The sequence below is a fragment of the Diachasmimorpha longicaudata genome, chromosome 2 (assembly GCF_034640455.1).
Source record: "Diachasmimorpha longicaudata isolate KC_UGA_2023 chromosome 2, iyDiaLong2, whole genome shotgun sequence".
Classification (NCBI taxonomy): Eukaryota; Metazoa; Arthropoda; class Insecta; order Hymenoptera; family Braconidae; genus Diachasmimorpha; species Diachasmimorpha longicaudata.
Genome location: NC_087226.1, coordinates 3,930,520 through 3,951,295, shown reverse-complemented (window position 1 = coordinate 3,951,295; position 20,776 = coordinate 3,930,520). Strand labels below are relative to the sequence as shown.

The following is a 20,776-nucleotide window of genomic DNA, read 5'->3' as shown; positions in this document are numbered from 1 at the left end:
GAAAAAAATGGAATCGATTAAGCATCTCATACCTGAGCAATAACTTGAGAAAGTTGGATTGTCCTCCAAAGTGGGCGGAACAATTGAATTCAGACGCCTGACACGGCAACAGCGCAGCAACGGCTCTTCGCGCTTATATTTAAAAGCTCTGAGTGAAAATGAGTTTTTCGCTCTCCAAATTTTTCAATGAAAGTATTTCATTACAGTTAGTGCACTATATGAGTTCACCAAGTACTGACAAGTCCACAATTCTCCTTCCAGGACAATCATTGTTTTTTAAAATCTCCTTCAACAACATTTCCCTTCGGATCAATCTCTTCCAGTTTTTTTCTTTCTCTTGCTCTTGCTTAATAAATCATCCCCTGTGTCTCAATCTACTTGACATTTTTCTAATTCTTTTTGACAAAACTGAACCACCTCAAGTGCGAGGTCTTTCAGGTTCGGGTATACGTCACAAAAAAAAAAACAGAAAGAGCCTACGCTAGCGAGACAGAGATTCCGCAGTGTTGCCACTATCGACATCATTCACCGTTAGCTCTATGCACACGTGTTGATGCACAATCTATTCATGTGTACGTGAGGAGCGTTGGACTGTACTTCAGCAAAAGTATGCGGTCTGATTCAAGCGCCCAATTCAGCGGAATCCTTGGGCTCAGCTTGAAAAATTTTGCCATTACCGCTCTCGATACAACAACCTGAAGACTCCGTTGGAGAATGTCACGTGATCACAAGTCACCATCATTAATAAATTGTTGAAATGATAGTTCTATTAGAATGAAACATAATTACCAGCCTACGGAAACAATAAACGAAGTGCAGTAATTGGGTTTAGTGACCATCTATTGGAAATGGGATAATGGTTAAATGATCAGACGTGTGAATCCCGTTTCAACTCTTTTATTTTATACGCTGGAGGGGCACCACCGCTCTGCTTCGTTTCCTTAAACGCACTAACTAAAAGACTAAAGGGATACAACACCCTGGACCTGATGTCTCTCATCAACAATCGTCCCACTCTTGCAGCTCTGTATACATTCAAGAGAACAGAGCATACACATCACCCCCAAACTTCCTAGATTTTTCTCTCATAAAAATGTTTTCCAATCTCAAGTGGAAACACCAGAATAAAAGAAATACTAATCGTACAAAGATCTTGTTGAATTTTTTGGGGATTCACCCAGGTACAAAATTCACTCTTTCTCCTCTGAAAATATGTTCTAGAGCTTTATTGTAGTAGGGCCCCAAATGTATAAAAAAGGGGAAAAGTTTTATTACCCGCTTTGCTGAGCAACATTTGGCGATCAGAAGTACCCATGGGGTTATAAATAAAACACCTTTTAGAGGAAATATACCTCCTGATATACGTAGAGTCAAGTATAACGAATAAAATATAAAGTGAATAAAATAGAACGGAAGTGTTGTTTATTTAAATCCCACAATCCGATAGATCTATTCATTCCATCTGAAAATTAATTTTTGACAAGCATTCGAAATGTAAACTCTAAGACCATCAAATAATTATTTTGGTTGCAATCTGTAATTGCAGTTTGAGGTTATGTATCGATGTTCACATAATTCCAACCGAACTTTATGACACCGAGCAGTGGTTTGGAACCCACTCGTGTTTTCAGCTGAGGATGCGAGGATAAATAAACACTTTAGCCACAACAATAGTAGTCACGTGAAAAACTCATTAGCCAAGAAGAGCCAGCCGATGAATGAGACAAAACAAATACTGGTATGCAATTGCGAGGTATAGCATTGTCTAAGATATCATAGTAATTATGCTTAAGAGGCCACTCTTTTTTTTATTTATGACGCCGAGTGAAGAGAGTTATTCTTATGGAAAGAGAGGGTAAGATACAAGTGAGATCAACGCCGCCTTCGGTTCTCGTCCCACCGAGTCCAAATTCTCCAGAAGTGGGGTTGGTCTACCCAGTTCGATTCCCACCGAACTGATCAATACTTGAAACACCGTGAAGGTATCGTGTCGCTATTTCCGTTACACCCCTGACGGAAATGAAAGCTTTAAAAATATATAAACTGCGCACTCTGAGTCCTTTCTCGTTTTGGCAATGGCAACCCACCGGGAGATAGCGACTGAACTTGTATTATATATCCCCCTTATTTTTTCGCTCAACCCATTTTCACCCCTCTCTTTCTTCTCATCACTCCATCTTTCTTTCATACTTTTAAATGCTCGGGGTGTACTCACGATGACTGCTCTGTAACTCGCCTGGAATTTTATCTAACAGATGCCGAAGTAGCGAACTCAGTGGGTCTGATCGAATTTTAATTATACTACCAGACCACGAGTATCACAAAAACTCCATTTTCAGGAAAATTATGAACTCATTATTGGCTGAATGAGAGTGGAAAAATGTGGTGGATCAACAATAAATACCGAAAGATTTCGCTTCTTTCGGTTATGAATAAAAAAAAATCGTAGTGTCATTGCCAGGTGCGATTGGACGGTGTGGAAGGAAGATTGAATCAAGATTGATTGAACATTGACCAAGGTGGATCGAGCCTGGATTCTCAAGGTTGAACCAAGCCTGGATGAACTTCGAAAACTCACTAAGTGCACGGCGGAAAACTTTCCGTAAAAATTACGGAAATCGCTATTCGCTCACCGATTACGGAATCGACTGAGAAATTTTACGCGACAATATCGTAATTTTTAACAGTCCATTCAGCCAAAAGTGACGAAACTTTCAGGAAAAATTTCGTGACAGTTCCGTCCAATTCTCCACAACCGTATTTCACTCCAAAATTACGGAAAAGATACGAAATTTTTCTTGAATAATTCTCTCCGTGTGTCCAGGCTGGAATTCCAGCTTCGATCAAGGCTTCACCAACAATCTTCGATCAACCCTCCCTACAGTTTCCCAATAATTCCCAATAGCCCTATAATTTCCCAATAATTAATTATCATTGGTAACCTTGAAGTATTTTAGTGGAATATAATTGGGTACATTGAGGTACGTAATTTATACACCTAATAATTATATGGGTTGAATGGAGCATTTAGGTCTGAGTTTGTGTCAGCCTTGAATTCCATGACGATATCAAGCTTCATTCTATCCTGGTCCCTCCAGCCGGGAAGAACAAGACATTCGAAGGAGCAACTTGGATCAATATAGGATTAAACGAGGTAATCAAGATTGGATCCCCCAGGCTCGATCGCCAATCCTGGATCTACTTTATTTCCATCTTCAGGATGGACATTTCTCACCCGGACATCGTGTGGTAATCTTTGCAAATGGTACATAAATCAGGAGAATCATTAGAGTCGCCAAATGACCACATTGGTAATCAACTTCCTCTCGGTGTAAATATTTATGAGACTAATTTAGAGACTGAAGCCGTTTTCTGGCTGTCCGACGAAGAAGATTTCACCTCCGAAGGACTTTCATCATAAGCAAACGAAATTGAAACACGAAAAATTGGTGCAAAGGCGTGACCACTTGATGGAATTTCTAAAATCACAGCGAAGGGGTTGGCTTTAGACAACAATCAACAGGTAGATTTCACGAGAAATAGATACATCCCCCACTGCCTTGTGCAACAGCGTTGTCCTGGATAAGCCCTGGCTAAGCGCCGGCGCTGGCTAAGCCGCTCACACCCTCCCAAGGGTGTTACCTCGCTTTCCATTGGCTCAGTGTACGAATGTTACTGGTGGAATGGATTGTGTTAAAAATCACTGGTCTATGAGGATCCTGCGCGCCGGTGAATTGGGGTTTTTTTAATTCACAGCTTGACCAGTGGGTGGAGTTTACAATTGAATATGTGAACATATTGTTTGCATATTCTCTTTCTGCGTAAAAAACAATTGTGCATTGTCCAATTATTTGAAAATTTATGACAACAATTCAATTTTCAGTTGGTTGATTAATTCATCGATTGATTGATTATTATTCTTTTTATCTTTGATGAAATTTTTGAGACAAGGATCCTACGACTGCACAGACAGAAAAATCTGACTATTTTTATAGTGTGATTCCGATCAAAATTACTGTGCTGCCTTAAAATCGCAACGTAAACTGCAGCGCTGAGACAAAATTACTATGCTACTTAGTAAAATTATGTATTGGCTTAGAAAAACTGCTATATCGGCCTCGTGAAAATTTAAAGTCTGATGCAACATTTCCCATGACGAAGTTCCACGTCGGCAATAATCGGCTATATTCGGCGTTGACCGTTAACCAATTACTGCCCAATAAAATAAACTGATCCAGATAGGAAATTTTATAATTGTTCTATCAATTTTTCATTTAACCTCAAATAAAAAATGGTACATCTTCAAATTTTATAGTGCTGTTTAGTCAATTTTACGAAGGCACGGTTCATTAATTACAAAATTTATACTAAAATTTATGGTATTGATAACATTTTTTATGTATGAGCAAAAAACACCATCCAGTATTCTAGAATTTGCATATTATGAACAATATTTGGAGGGTAAATGAGGGAAGAAAGAGCGGAAAAATAAATATTCTTGCTTTGCCGCGAGCAACAATCTATTCGATTCTAATTGAGTTATAAATTCGATTAGTTGAGTATACAAAATTAAACGTGGGGAACGTGATACGCCGGATAAATCTTTGTACCACATATGAAATTGATTGAAAGAGCGACACGAAGAAAAAACGTAACACTCAAAGTAGGAGAACAAAACATGTTGGACACACAATACTTATTCAACAATTAAATATTACGATTTCTTCACTAGAAATGGGATACACTTAATAGTGGTGAAAATTGACGGGACACTTCGAGGGTTGAGTATTAACTAACTTAGAGACTAAAAATCTGAAAAAGTACAAATATGATGGAGAGAAAGGGAGAAGGGAGTACATCTCGAGGATGAAAGATGAGAGCGAAAATGTCATTGGTTAAATGAAAGAAAGAGGAGGGTACAATCGAAAAACAGGCAAAGGGATTCCAATTGAATTTACTATCAAAAATGCTAAAAACTGGCGAGTGGGGGTGGAGAAACGCAGGGGCGCTGGTGGGTCAGGTGAGGGACTGAGGGGAGGTTTGGGCCTGTCTAAGCGGGTGGTAAACATTGAAATGGATTTAAAAGGTTGGCGGATTAGGGCGATTTTATATAGGTGAAATTTATGAACAAACGGGAAATTGCAAGTAATAATCAGAGAGAATGAATGGTAAAATGATGAAGGAATCGTGGATAAGTCAAGAGGAAGAAATTTTTTGTTAGCATAGCAAAACTGTCTGGGATTAAAAATGTAGTTGGGGAATTTTTGTTAATGAGTTCGAGGAAAGGTAGAGACGTTTTTCCCCATTCTGTATAAAATAATAAAGGTGAGAGATCGGGACGGGGTTATAGGCAAGATAGTAGGGATATAATAATAAAAAGAGGATTGTATACTGTCTAAGATATCTACTCAATTTGCCACAAAATATATATTGCGTGTCGGCACGCGACAATTCTGATAATCAGCTGCTGGTGCAACTCTTTGCGGGATGGGTCAGGCACCTTGAGTTAGGATCAGAAATCGTTCCGACTGAAGTCAAATTTAATCTGATCAGGACGATCATCATTAATGGATCAGACTTTGATGCAATAACTTTGATAAAAAATTATGACGCTAGTACTGAGAAGATCCTGATCAGAATCTGATGAAGTGGACGTGATCTCAGCCTGAAATCATTGTAAAGCAAATTTGGTCATGCTCCCCTGCCTTTACTCAGACGTCAAATATTCTGAAAGTACTATTATCTAAATATCATTCTACTCACCTGATTAGACTTTTCAAAGGATATATTTTTAAACTGTAGAATGATATTGCAGCACAGTTTCTACTCAATTTAATTAATTTTTCATTCTTTCTGTTCACATTGACATTCATGGAAAAGTATATAGAAATAAAAAATTGACTTAGTACTATAAAATTGTTCTATAAAAATGTTTCAAATACAAAAAAATGTTCTTTATAAATATGTGCATTGATAATATTCACACGTACATGTACATTCTGGATAAATTCTGAACTAGATAAAATGATTTCATTAAATTCGGATCAATTTCATCTGATCAAGTTCCGACGAAAAACTACTTCATACAATCAGTCAGAACTTGATTCAATTATTTCATCACCTTTTGATCCATCGTTGAGTCTCCTGTAATGCGATTTTCATCTGAACCTGAGCTAAATTTCCACTTGGATCGTGATAATGATTTTTTTTATATTTATTTTCATCAATGCTATACTGAGAATCTATCATGCAAATGTGGATTTGGTTACTCAGAGGAAAATTTGTAATGCAGGGGTTTGCTGTTGCAAAAGGGTCGGTGGCTCTCGTGGGATTGGAAAGCATAAACGAAAATAAGAGGAAGAAGATCGGTGGGCGGAAGCTGGGGGTTTTGCAATGGGTTTGGACACTGGACGATGCGCCAGCTTATACTACTGAAGCCCCGGGGTACAAGTAAAGGGAAAAATATCCGCATGGGTCAGCCGAGAGAGGCTTACAGACCGTCGACAGTAGACGACGAAAAGTGACCGCGGATGGCTACTCAATATCGGCTTTATACCCAACTCGAACGTATTTATCTAATGTCTTATATTTTCCACGAGATTCGATCATTCTTTTTTTTCACTGTCTATAAATTTTTGCGCAGATACAGACAACGAGAAAACGAGATAGCGAAGTAGAACACAAATAATCCAGGACATTCAATTCATTCATTCAATAAATTTTAATTCTGGAAATTGTAACTGTCACAAATTTCAGCCACCAAAACTCTAATTATAATTGTACTGTAATTAATTAGGACATAAATATAAATAAGGATTTTTTAGGCTTTTAGTGAAGGAGCATTCCTCACAGATTTGAGGAAGTTCTGGTGTGTTCCCAGGTAGGAATCGCTAAGCTTCACGCCCGGGCCAACCGTGGGGTAGGCCCGGCTGACCAAACTTTGGGAATCCTAGACTCCACCAGGCTTGGTATCTTAGTCACACCAGAGAAAGCCTCGGCTTGGATACTTCCCGGATATCAAACCTGGGTACCAAGCTTGTGCCAAGCCTGGGAAAAGTCTGGTTCATTCAGCCTTGGTTCATGGCGTCTCGACCAGTCCTGGGCCCAAACTGACGAACTCGCTGAAATTTATTTCTTTTTAACTAGGCGACATGCAGATTTTACTTACACGTGAAACCAAAGGGTGACAATGTCCTATGGTATTATGCCTAATTGTTAAGCCCATATTGTTACATAAGTGTAAAGTAAGTTTTCGAATGCCACAGTGTGTCTGGTTCATTTGTAATTTATGTGGATATATTCAGTACTATAAACTGTTTGAATAAAGCCTAGGCATTTTTTAATATATGAGCCTGGAACGGCGCTGGTTCGGAGGTCTGGACCAGTCTTAATAAGTTAGCTTGGGCCAGCCCTCGTTACCAGGCCTGGCCCCACGTTACATTCCAATGCTCACCCACTATTGATCCGGGCTTGGATGTCAAGCGTGATCCAAGCTTACCTAGTCTTGGAAATAGCTTGGGTGAAGCCTGGGCCATTGGTGATTTCCTACTTGGGAATTCCGGCCATTTTGCATTTTGTCATTGGTAGCCACTTAGTTTCTAGGTGTCAGTATGTTGGCCCTCCAAGCAAAGTCGTAGAGTCCTGCTATCTTGTCCCTATCAACACATTGAGAACAAAAATTATTTTTCCCAAATATCGAGTGGCGGAAAGAATATGCCCCTGGTCACGGACATCATCCCTATTGCCCTTCTCTCTTCGGGCTGCTCAAACCGCCCTACCCCTTTTTTTATGTACTAACGAGGGGGTGCAGCGCCCCTGGCGGGGTCCGCAGTGGAAAAATTATCAATTTATAGAAAACAAACTGCGAATGTGGTGAATAATTTAATAAAACTAAATCATTTATTTTCGAAAATTTTCTTTTGAAATCAAAATATGTCTGAAATAGATTAAAAAATGAAAAATTAAGGTTTATTTCGGGAATATTTTTTCTGGGGATATGTTTTTAGGGAGTATTTCTTTCGGAATTCGTCAGTTATATTGTTCTAGAATGCGATCATGTTAATCATAATTCTGAGTGAACTCCTGCAATAATTATCAGCATTAAATCATTCATCGAAATTCTTTCCTCAAGAAAATGAGAAATTTAGAAAAAGTAAATAATTATTAATAGAGTTCATTGAGGGTCACGTAGAAAATACTTATCTTCTAGGACAATATGATTATCGCAATTTAAACCTAACTTGGTTCCCCTTAGCAGTGATCGAACTGGAGAATTATAATTTTCAAAAAATAAATACTTCTCTGAAGTCAATGGATATTTTGCAAAAAATTTGTTTTTTCTCCGTGCAGATATATCCTTGATGTAAGTGGTCCTACAGAGATCTCGCCGGATATCGTCCAGATTACTGCGTCTACTGCTTAGGTGGTGCGAATCCTCTACTGTGAGTCCGCATTTTTAGCATGTGGGGTCGTTCCGCCTATTTTCGCCAGATCCGAGCGAGCAAAGCTTCACTCTGCCCAGCACCATCAGCTCCTCAGCCAACATTTTCGCAGACTCACCCAGAAAAGTCCTTATGTGCCTGAGGTCCTCTGCAGAGACATTTTCTATTTTCAAAGATTATTTAAAGCGCGCAAATGTACATGATTTATTTACACTATCAGTCCTTTTATTAAACTATCATTTGCATTGTTTACATGGTCGGATTTTTCCCCTCTTTTAAATTTAACCTTTACATTATTGTAAGAACTTAAGTAGTATTTCAAACATCTTGGATTCTATGGCCTTTAAAATGGGGGAAATCGAGTTTGGGACTGAGACTTCTATTTTTTTTAAAGATTTCTCTATAGTGTTGCCCTTTCCTAGGTATATCTGGGACGTTTTTTATTTTTTATTAAAAATACTTCAAGTTAAATTATATACAGAGGGAAAAATACAGGAAAAAGTACGTGACCAATCACCTAATTGTGGATGAAAGAATTATTTAAGTTATTTTTATCGAAAATCATAATCAAAAATAAGGGATGGACACTAAAATTGATGGAACCTCTGACGTATTTTTTCCACTATTTTCTTCTCAGTGTGATTCACACCGATGCGCGACATCAATTGGCGGAATCCAATAAAATGTCAGAGTGTAGACGAGATATTTTGATGGCCCGTATTCGCTCAGAAATGAGTATATAATGGTAATTGGCGCGCCCTTTTCTTCTCACCCACCTTATCATCCATGTTATCATTCAGAAATAAAATGATCAACCGGTTCATGAGTAATACAATGAGACAGAGTGAGTTGGTTATCTCCGTTTGAATTTCGAGATAACAAAATGTCCACCAGAATAACGTAGATAAGTAGTCGGTAGTTTTCACTCTGAGGTGAAATACGGTCACGCCCCAGGGAGCAACAAAATCACTGATCATTTAAATTAACTTCTAAAATGTATTGAGAGCTATCTCCAAAAAAAAACAACGAATATGATAACACGAATTCGGACACCGGAAATACAGAAAAGTGAAATAGTAAAGAATGTCAAGTGTCAGGGGTCAGTGGAACATTATATTGTTCACCTTTTCCCTAGTGATTTGTGTAAGAAATGTGAGAACTTTGGATCAAGTTGATTGTTCTAAATATTTGAAGGGGAATCGAACGTCAATCTCTTGTGCTGATTCCGGACTGGATGAATTTCCGGAGAATATAACCGAATTGGTGAGCACCAGTGAATTTCATATTTATTTTTTCACTCGTTGTCTAAAGATCTTATTGACTATTTTAGCATTTTTAGGCACACGGGGGGGGGAGATAGATCGGATGGACCTCACTGAGAGAATATGAAATTTGGCCGATTTGAGAATTTAGATTCTCCTGGAGTCTCTTAAAATGTTTGTAGAATATCTTTAGAATCGTTTGAAACTTGTGAAGAGATATTTTTTCGTCCATAAGATATTTTTCTGCAAATGCGTTTCCACAATTGGAAAAAAATACTAAAAATTCTCTTTACTGTTGCAATTTTATTGAGGACAAGAATTGTGATGAAAAAAGTTACGGAAAATGTTTGTCAGCCACAATTTAGCAAATAGTTCAGTCCCTATTAAGGCCCTCTTCTCACAAATGAAATTCGTTTTTGGGGAGTCCCCTGAGGTCTTAGACCTGAGGAGACATTAATGGTGAATATATTTTTTGAGGATAAAATGTTAATTATTGATAAGATTGAGATATTGATTATTGATATTGTTAAAGATGTTAAAGTCACAATATATGTTTGTTAGAATATATTTTTGTCAGATATGTTTTAATGTTTAGATTTCCTTTTGTCGAGACGTAGATTAGATATAATGTATACCTGTTTTTACCGTAATTTTTGTTCTTAAGGTCGTTGTCGTGCGACAGTCTCTGCAAAAAGTTGCTACGCTGAAAAACGATTTTATCGCTTAGCCTTCAACGGAAAAAGAGGAATCTGGCTAACCATTGACGATGGATACCTTGATGGATAAAAAAGCAATGATACCATTATTCAAAATTTGCAATAACAACTTATTTTTGTTTCAGGTTGAACACCTTGATTTATCTGGAAACAACTTGAAATATATACCAGAGGATATTGGACGTCTACTGGAATTGAAGTACCTGAACCTAGCGAGAAACAAGTTGAAAGGATTGCCTGATAAGTTTGGAGAACTCTGGAAACTGGAGAGACTCGACTTGAGTCAGAACGAAATTCATGATGTAGCTGGTGGAATTGGAGTGATCACCAGACTTCCAAACTTGAGGATTTTGTATCTCAAGGAGAATCCAATCACGAGTCTAGAGGACTTGATGAATGTGGCTGTCAGAGCCGTCGATGCCAGCTATTGCTGTGAGTGAATAATCAATAATTAAGTAATAATTTTAATGAATTCTTTAAATTGTGTAGGATAATTTAGTCGTTCGTATGCTGATAGCAGCAAGTAATAGTTGACGAATTGAGGTAATAGTTAAGAAGCCACATTTGGTAGAACTAAATCATTCTATCAGTGTAATATTATTTTAAGAATAAGGGGTGTGGAAAATAAGAATCAATTCTCAAATTTACCGAGATTCATCAATGTTACAGCAATCAAGAGGATTACAAACACATCATTGGTTGGACTACCTGATCTGGTGTCACTCAATTTGGCTGGAAATCCTTTGAAGACACTCGAGAACATCTGCAGCGGTAAAATCAAATGGCTGGATTTATCAAACTGCAGGTTGAATTATCTGGTTCCAGACACATTTCAGGGACTTCCAACTTTGGAGCATCTTAAAATATCCAACAATCCTACACTCGTCTACAGCACTAGGTATTTGACAAAATCAAACAGTCCTAGAAGATAAGAAGCTTCAGTGATAAGAATCTCAGTCGAATGATGTGATCGTTTACAAGTAAAGAGAAATTAACTTTTTAACGCAGTTTGAAGGTACCAACAGTGACGACATTAGAAAATTTTAGGACGAGTGCCATAGACATTTTTAATCGTGACATTGCCGGCCGACCGAAAGACGAGGACCGACATGTCCCACAAGTCCCAATCCCGGGGGCCTCATGCCGTGAACGTTACACTCGGTCTCACCTCGTCGCACTTCCCGGGTAGGAAACGCCAAGCTTTACGCCCGTGGGTTAGACCCGGCTAACTAAACTTTGGTACCTAGAACCACCTCCTAGACTCCATCCTAGACTCCACCAGGCTTGGTATCTTAGTCACACCAGAGAAAGCCCAGGCTTGGATCCTTCCCTGATATCAAACCTGGGTACCAAGCTGGTGCCAAGCCTGGGAAAAGTCTGGTTCATTCAGCCTTGGTTCATAGCCTCTCGGCCAGTCCTGGGCCCAGACTGACCAACTGCCTGAAATTTATTTCTTTTTAACTAGGCGACATGCAGATTTTACTTACACGTGAAACCAAAGGGTCACAATGTCTTATGGTATTATGCCTAATTGTTAACCCCGTATTGTTACATAAGTGTAAAGTAAGTTGTCGAATGCCACCGGTTATCTGGTTCATTTGTAATTTATTTAGACATGTTCAGTTGTTAATATATGCGCCTGGAACGGCGGTGGTTCGAAGGCCTGGACCAGCTTTAATAAGTTAGCTTGGGTCAGGCTTCGTTACCAGGCCTGTCCCCACGTTAGATTCCAATGTTCATCCACTATTGATCCAGGCTTGGATGCCAAGCCTGATCCAAGCTTACCTAGTCTTGGGAATAGCTTGGGTGAAGCCTGGGCCATTGGTGATTTCCTACCTGCCGGGTTGCACTGAAATCGGTCACGCGAGTAAAAATTCCTGGGAAGCTCGTCATTACCGATATTTTTTCGCAGTGATTTTCACTTTCTCGACGGTTACACTTGTACCGAAAGATACTATTTTCGGACTGATCTTAACTTTTCCGCGTTCGGGGATTGGCATCGGCCCTTCCTCGACTTCGAGAACGCGAAAATTACTAGGGAAAAATATCGAGTATGACGAGGTTGTTAGACATTTTTACCCGGGTAATAATTTCGGAATAACGGTGACGGGATGGTAAGTATGATGAAAAGTCATTTCGTTTAGAAGTTTTGAATTTTCGTTTACAAGTAAACGAAAAAGCATTTTTCGACACGGGCTGAACGTAGCAGCAGTGAGAAAAATGTCTTTACGATACGAGTGATGTAACACACTGTCTTCGTGACGCTTTGCACACCTGCGGAAACTCTTTTCCGCCCAATCTGATAAAAAAAACTCGTTTAACACTTTTGAGAAAATTACATTTTTGTCACTGCTACTAAATTCAGCCGATATCGAAAAGTGCCTTTTCGTTTACTTGTAAACGAAGAGTCAAAACTTGTAAACGAAAAGACTCCTCGTTTACTAGTAAACCGAAAATGGCACAGTTCGCCACTCCCTGAACGTAAGATCACTGACAAAAAGTATAGTTCAGATACACATGCGACGGAGTATTTTCACTCATGTGGTTGGCAGCACTTGACTTTGCCTCGGGCCGCCAACTTCACACTCGCTGCTACTCCGTCGCGCTTGTATCGTAACATACTATTTAGATTGTGAGATTATATCACTCGTTTTCGGCTGGTCGAGGGTCAGTGGGCGCAAAGTGACCTGTTTCACACTCAGTTTAGTTGACCACTATAATGATTGCAAATTATTAAATCGTGAAAGTAGTCTGTACTAAATTGTAAAAGACGCTTGGGTATTCCAAAGGATTTACTATCGATATCCCACACTATTCAAGTGTTTTGGCGATTCTCTGAGAAATGGTCGAAGGTTGGCCCATAGCTGGCCGACTGTTGGGCGACGACAGAGAGCTTTAGACCAGCCCTGGCCCGTCCCTCATCTTCTACCAAGAAAGATTGATATAAAAATATACCACTTCGATGTTACATCCCCCCCCCCCTCTCACCAGAATGAACTTTTCCATTTTCACCAATTTTTTTTTTTAAATTTCCCAAAATTCTCTTAGAAGGTGTAAAATAATCGCACGACTATGACATTTCCTAAGCCATTCAACGAATATAAAATCTAGTTACACTGCAGACAGATAATCGCAAAAAATCGAAAATCCCGGAGATATCGACAATAATTCCTCAACAAAGGGCCAAAGTAAAAAATTTGCCTTTTTAAAAATATTATTTATCCATAGGGATGGAACCAATAATATAGATTTTAACATTGTTATTATGGTACACATATATTTATTTTGTTTTCCCTACAATACATAGTTTGCTAGATGTGTATTTCACGATTTCTAAAAAATGGCCAACTTCCCCTATGAATTAATTAGTCTTTTCGTTTCCAAATGTTTTCTCCCTCGATTTTAATGACCTGGATGATCAGTTTTGAGATACCCTTGTACAATTTTTTTTCAGGAGAGAAACATTGAAGCACAACGTACTGAAAAAACTTGATGCCTCCGGCTGCAACCTGGATCGTCCAGGAATCCACGGCCTGCCATCATTGACCCACGTGATATTATCCCGAAACGTCATACGCTTTCTTCCCGATCGAATTTTCTCGAAAAATTCTGACCTCATTGATTTAAATCTGAGCGGAAATGGATTAGCCCGAGTGAACGCCAGTTCTTTCGTGGGAATGCCGAGGTTGGAACATTTGGACCTGTCTGGAAACAACTTGGAGATCCTCCAGACTTCAACATTTCGAGACAATGTTCAACTGAAAACCTTGAATCTTTCTTATAATGATATGAGAAATTTTCCTAGAGGGCTGTCCACTTCTGTTATCAACCTGGATCTGTCTGCGAACCTCATCGAAGAGGTTCCAAAGGACAGCTTGATGAACATGTGGAGACTAAGCCATCTAGACTTGAGTAAAAATCGATTGGAAAGTTTTGATACTCAAGTGACGTCTAAAACCTCGACATTTCTGAACCTGGAGGGCAATAGATTGACCAAATTATCTAATCACAGCTTTAATAATTTACCGAAGCTTAACACACTCGACTTATCAGGTGAGCATGTACAATGTTCAAAATAAATTCTGCCACTTTGTCAAATTAGCTGGGTCGCAGTATATGGGACTTAAGTGACGGATTTATGACTGATAACTTTACGGATCGGCAAAAATCATTTTTCTGGACGGATTTTAACTTTTTCTCGTCGGAAAATTGGCATTGGTCCTTCCGGGAACTTGAAAAAGTGAAAATACCTAGAAAAAAATACCGTTGATAACTAGTGCCCTCACCGACATCGGTGGCGGAAGTAACCAGACGCTAGACTAGTGTGCGAAAGATTGTAAATTCAAATCCCAGCGGATGCGAATTTTTCACGATCTGACTATCGGTAGGGAAGTTGCCTGTAGCGGTATAGATTTTTCCTGTGGCTTTTCATGCCAACTCCTGTGTTTTATAGGTGTGTGAATGCAGTGGAGCGTAGAATCCCTAGCCGCTTGCACATAGGGTTTGATACGGCGAATCAGTCGATAGACAGTAGAAACGGCCGGGATTTAAGGGGGGAGCCTGCTTTAGAGGCTTCAAAAAATCGATTTTTTTTTTGCGTAAATCACTTCCTAAACAATACAAGAATATGTCTCCAAAATTTCAGAACAAAATTCGGATTATTTCCGGAGATACAGACGAAATAGTGAGCAAGCGTTGAGCAGGTATACGAGCATCACGAAAACTTTGACACGCGATTTCTCGGATTTCCATTTTTATGATTTTTTCAAATTGCGGGGCAAGATGGGAAAAAAAGTAAACCTCCTATCGAAACGAATCAAAATGCGTTGTATTTGGAATTAAATTCTCTTTCGAGTGAACCGAACATATCTTAAGAAAGTTAATATTAATCTGGTTTTTAAACGACTTAAAGTAAATTTTTTTTTCTTTAAATGCACTTTTTTTTCAATCTGCGAAAAATTGTTGAATTTTAGTGGTTAACCTGGGAATTACACTATTGAAAATTGAAAATTTCTTTTGTTTTTTTGTTTCACATGAAAATTGCGACCTGCATCTTGTCCGACACACAGAAATTGCACACTCGAGGCGCCTCCGTAAATTTCTTCAAACATGAAAAATATATAATGTATAATAATAGAAAAATTTGAGAAGACTCTTGAAATATATAAGAATAAATCCTAAAAGTTTCATTTCAATCAGACATTTCTTTCCTTTCCAAAAAAATTCTTGAAAATATAGATTTTTTGAAGCCTCTAAAGCAGGCTCCCCCCTTAAAAAAAAACTAGTGCTCTAGGGATTTTCGTCTTCAGCATGGACGACAATAGTACGCGCTCAAAAGTCCCGGTGTCACTCGTCCTATACTATTGATGCTACTGGTATTGAAATTTTTATAATTGTGTGAAAACATATTATGGAAAAATCAAGGACATTCTGTTCGCTGATTGTCTCTCTCATCTCCATACCGATTGATTAATCGGAGAAATCGGAAAATTCGAAATGGAGGACGGTCTATCGGCGAAAATTAATGAAATTGTAATATTCGAAATTTAGGATTTTGCATTATTAGCTTTCCCCAGTCCTCGGCTTTCTCCTTTCTTATCTCATTGTAATCAATCTCTTGTCATGAAAATAAATCAGGTTCTTACGGAGTATTGTAGAAGTCCTATGGAGGCCTTATGAGGTATCCAAAGAACTCCCATGAGCCTAATCCCATAATGATAATTTGTCGTCAACAAGAGCTAATAATTTATAAAAAACGAAAGCAATAGGCCACTTGTTTTTATGTATGAAATAATTCCTCCCAAGCCTTCCGTATTTCACGATAAATCAAATAACCAAAATAATTGATAAATCCAAGAAAATCAATTGCTCCTTCAAGTCATTGACAATTTTTTATGTTAGGAAATAGACTAACCGAAGCTTTCTCGTCCGAAAAATTGATAAATAATCAAGAACTAAATAATTTGTAGAAGTAACAAAATCAATCCTTCCTCTAAATGATTGACAATTTTTCATTTTAGGAAATAGACTGACCGAAGGTTTCTCATCGGAAACATTTGTAAATAATCAAGAAATGAAAAAAATCCACCTGTACGACAATCCTTGGCGTTGCGATTGCGATCAACTTCTTCAAACCTATCTCTATGTGATCCAATTACCAAGAAAAGCAAATCTCTTCACATTGATCTGCCACAGCCCAAGCAACGTGTCAGGATATACCTGGGCTACTGCATGTGGTAGAGTTTGGACCCAAAAACCGGACGACCAATTATCCAACAACAAATCATTTGCTATAGTAATGCTTGGAGTATTACTCGCTTTTTTTGCATTCGGTAGTGCAGTTTCCATTGGCCACACCGTAAAAGCCAAAAGGCGACAGGCGGAGCTGAGGGTGAGGGAAGCTGAAAGGGCGGAAGCCAGAGAACGACTGATTCTCCATCGAAGGTAATTCATTTCATTTGATCAACTCTTTCAAAAGGATTTCTTCTTTCTCGAAGTACTTTACTGCTATTCAAATGGATGTTCGTGAGAGGAGAACAACCCTTTTATTTGATAATATGAATTATCGGAGGTAGAAGAATATTTCACATTAAAACGATAGAATCAAATGAAAGGAGCATTACTAGAGAGCATCTTATTAGGATTGAATGAGTGAATGGTAAAAAGTTAAAGATAAATTTATTTTTGATAGTCGTTGGTCAGGTTTCTTATTTTTTATTCTTCTGGAATTAGTTGGGCAACAGTTCACAAATAAAGAAATAATTACGGAATGAAATTAAATATAATCAATTATGTCTGTGAATATAAAATTATAGTTACAATTTTTCAGGCTGAATTCAAGGGTTTGGGAAAAATTTTTGGCACATCATGTTTTAAGAGAAGTTTTGAAGATGATTTTTATTGCCAAAAAGGGACACTGTCTTTTATTGATAATCCCTCATATACTTGGGACTAACATAAAAATAAATTTTTATAAAAAATGTCCTGGAAAACGTTTTGCATAGTCATTTGTCCTGGAAATTGATGAGAAATAAATAAAAATAACAAGAGTGCCGAAAGTTCTGTATTATTAGAAAAACAAAGTTCTTTCAATTTTCCTTCTCACTGTCTCTGTCAATGTCCATAGCATCAATTTAATTCTCCATTTTCCAATCCGCGCCAGGAACTTTGGTTTATCTTCGACGATTTTTTTTTCATCATTCAAAACTCTTGGTTAAGCCTCTTCTTTATTACAAAAAACTTTCTGTTTTATTCATTGGAATGAATAGATTTTTTCAAAATTAAAAAACAAGTTGTTATATTTCATGGACTTTGTTTTTTAAAATTGAATTTCATTAAATTCATTTAATTAAATTTAATTAAATTCAATAAATCTCATTATGAATTCAATTGAATACAGTTGATTTTCCATTTTACTTCTCTGAACGTTCGCAACACATTCAAATCCACTGTTAGTAATACTTCAATGTGGTAAGTACTTTTAAGACACCCATTCGGGTGGGTCAGTGCTGCCAAAATCCCAAATTGATTTTGACAATTTTATACTGCCAAATCGTGAGAATGTGACTATGGGACCGTCGCTATGCGTGTATTTTCTTAACTATCAATCCGAAAAATATGAAAAATGTATCATTGAAAAGAGCATAGACGATTTATACAGTGTCACTCAAAGCAATTCAATTCATTGTCTCTTGCTAAAAATAATTATCAAAAACATTTCGAGGTAGTAAAAAGGCATTGTTTTATGTACAGATACGCAGTAGCACTCTACCTGAGTCAGTCAGATTAGAGATGGACATTTCTACTCAAAACATTTTCTTAGCGATGTCCTACCACGATCTCGATTCTGAATCAATCCCTCACCACAACTATTCTCCCAGAATATCATAAATCGATATCAAGTGATTTTCGTATGGCAATTACCGGAGTATAGGATCGAAAAGAGTAAACCCTTCACATCTTTTTACATTAAAATTTATTATTCAAATACTAGTTGTGACTCTGCGCACTGAAAAAATGCTACACAGTATGAATCACGATATCTGCTAACAGTTCCGAGCGAGGCCCAGGGTTTACACTCAACCCCAGAAGGCAATATGGCTCCCTCCTCTTGCAGCCCTCCTGACCCTTTTTGATCACCAGATGGATGTTGAGAAGAACTCCAGCGGGCACTCGCCATAAGCGCTTCCCTTGTCACGATATGGAGAAGGGCCTCACCGAAATAACCTCATAAATGTTTTCCATATCTGAAAATAAAGACACGGGAAGAGTGAATTTCATAATCGGGAGGGCCCCAACATCCAACAATAATAAATCGCTTGTCCTCTAATATTCCAACTTTTTGCTGCCCCATGTAATTAATCCACCATAATTATTCCTCTCTTCCAGGAGTAGAGAACTGGAGGTACAGCTCAATCGTCAAGATCAACACGAGCCCAGAATTAACCCAGCGGAACTACTGGGCCCACCCACGTACGAGGAAGCCGTAGAAATGCCCAGAATCGGTCGGTCCCTAGATACTTTAAACGACATTTCAACTGACGGATTGGGCCACTCCCAGCCCTCCCTATCCCAAAATGCCTGGGAACGAAAGAGAAGGATGCAGAGAAAGCGCCCACCGAAGAGAGCACGCAGTGAAAATGATTTACTCTCCAGAAGAGATGAACGAGCCAGAAGAACAGAAAAAATCATAAAAAATCCACGATCAACATCATCCCCTCGGAGATCCACTTCAAAGTCCTCAGTTTCACAAACTGCTGTCACCAAAAAAGAGGGTTCAAGGCAGAATGAATCAGAGGAACCCGCCAGTGACGACAATGATACCTGGAAGAGAACGAGATCAAGGCCATCGATAAATAGAAAGAAAAAATTTCCTATCGCGAGGGAAAATGGAAATTCCAGTGATGATGAGGATTCTGATAGGAAACCAATGTCGAAGATTATTGAAACAGCAGAAAATGGACAGAACATTAGGGTAATAAAGCTGCAACGCGAACCCAGAAGTGGGACTTACAGGCCATCACCTTCACAATCTCCAGTTCCATCACCTGAGGCTTCTGATGCTTCGCATGAAATATCTAGGAGTCACATAGTTTGAGGATCCAGGGGTTCCGGAAAATTCCTCGTGTGTCGCGTAATCCTCCGTGATCGGCGATTATTTTTGGGGTCCTAAGGGCCAAGTTTATATCTGTCCTTCGACCAGTGATTAGACGAACAGCTGTGGTGGGACGTAAATCAACTCCACAATATTGTGAACGTGTTTGAGTGACTGTGAAAGTAATTAAATGCTGTACACTTAAATTTATTTTGTATAAAAAATTGAATTCAAAATAGTACATTGCGTAAGGGGTGCAATAAAATTGTTTTTTGTGGGTGGGATGTGATATGAAGGAGAGTGATATAATCCCGCGCGACGAAAACCACCTTTTTCACGAGTTGCGAACGGAAATTTTGATGACGATATCCGATGTCAGTACCATCGACTGTTAATCGACTAATCATCGAGTATAAATTGACCAGAAATCAATCAATGATGGGCCATCAATTGAATAACCATCTATCCAGTGATCAACTAATCAATGATTAACCATCAATTGACTAATCGTCTATCCAGTGATCAACTAATCAATGATTGACCGTCAATCGATAAATCATCTATCCAGTGATCATCCAACCAGGGAGTGACTATCGACCGAGTGAACTAGTCGATCGTCTGCCAAATCCCCATTGAGTAGTCATAGATCGATTCGAAGAATATGCGAAGTATAATTTTCCGATTCATATTTCATCACATATATTTCACAGATCACATTTTTGGCCGTTTTACTTATCATGCGATTCAGATAGTTGCAAAATGTATTTCGAATTGTATTCTTCTTCCATGTGGGCATCCTTGAACTGTTTTTCATTGTAGGTTCAATTGTCGTCGAAATTTGGTAGTGAAGTGGTGAAACGAGATAAGTCACTTTTGCCTGTTGACCAGTTTTTGATGACTATCTCAAAATGTAGGGAAAATAGGATCATTTTTATTATAACCTTTTTTGTGGAGACAATTGAGTATTACAACAAATGTCATTACAATAATTCAGTTATCTCTCTCAGATTCGGAGATATCGACCGAAAAATCGACTCAAAGACGTCAACTCGTCTCGTTGTACTACTTCGCAACTGAATTAATGGATGTCAATCATTACTTATTACAATCATTAATGTGTAAATTCACATGTATTGATAACAACATTTTTCACAAGTACAAATACCTATTTTCTCCATGAAATTAATCTTTTTTTATTTCCCATGTCATCCTTTGCGACATGCGGTACTAAACTATGAATCCATATAAATCCGCCTCATCATT

The 20,776-nt window shown here is 38.3% G+C and overlaps 1 protein-coding gene across 1 annotated transcript; it reads left to right on the top strand.

Annotated features, from left to right (window-relative positions):
- The first annotated feature begins 9,352 nt into the window (after positions 1 to 9,352).
- Positions 9,353 to 20,695, top strand: LOC135159741 (toll-like receptor 6). The gene is made up of 6 exons (XM_064115744.1): positions 9,353 to 9,704; positions 10,545 to 10,851; positions 11,089 to 11,317; positions 13,874 to 14,472; positions 16,440 to 16,863; positions 18,808 to 20,695. The coding sequence occupies exons 1-6, from the start codon at positions 9,525 to 9,527 to the stop codon at positions 19,514 to 19,516; spliced, it is 2,448 nt and encodes an 815-aa protein (XP_063971814.1). The 5' UTR covers positions 9,353 to 9,524; the 3' UTR covers positions 19,517 to 20,695.
- The last annotated feature ends 81 nt before the right edge of the window (positions 20,696 to 20,776 follow it).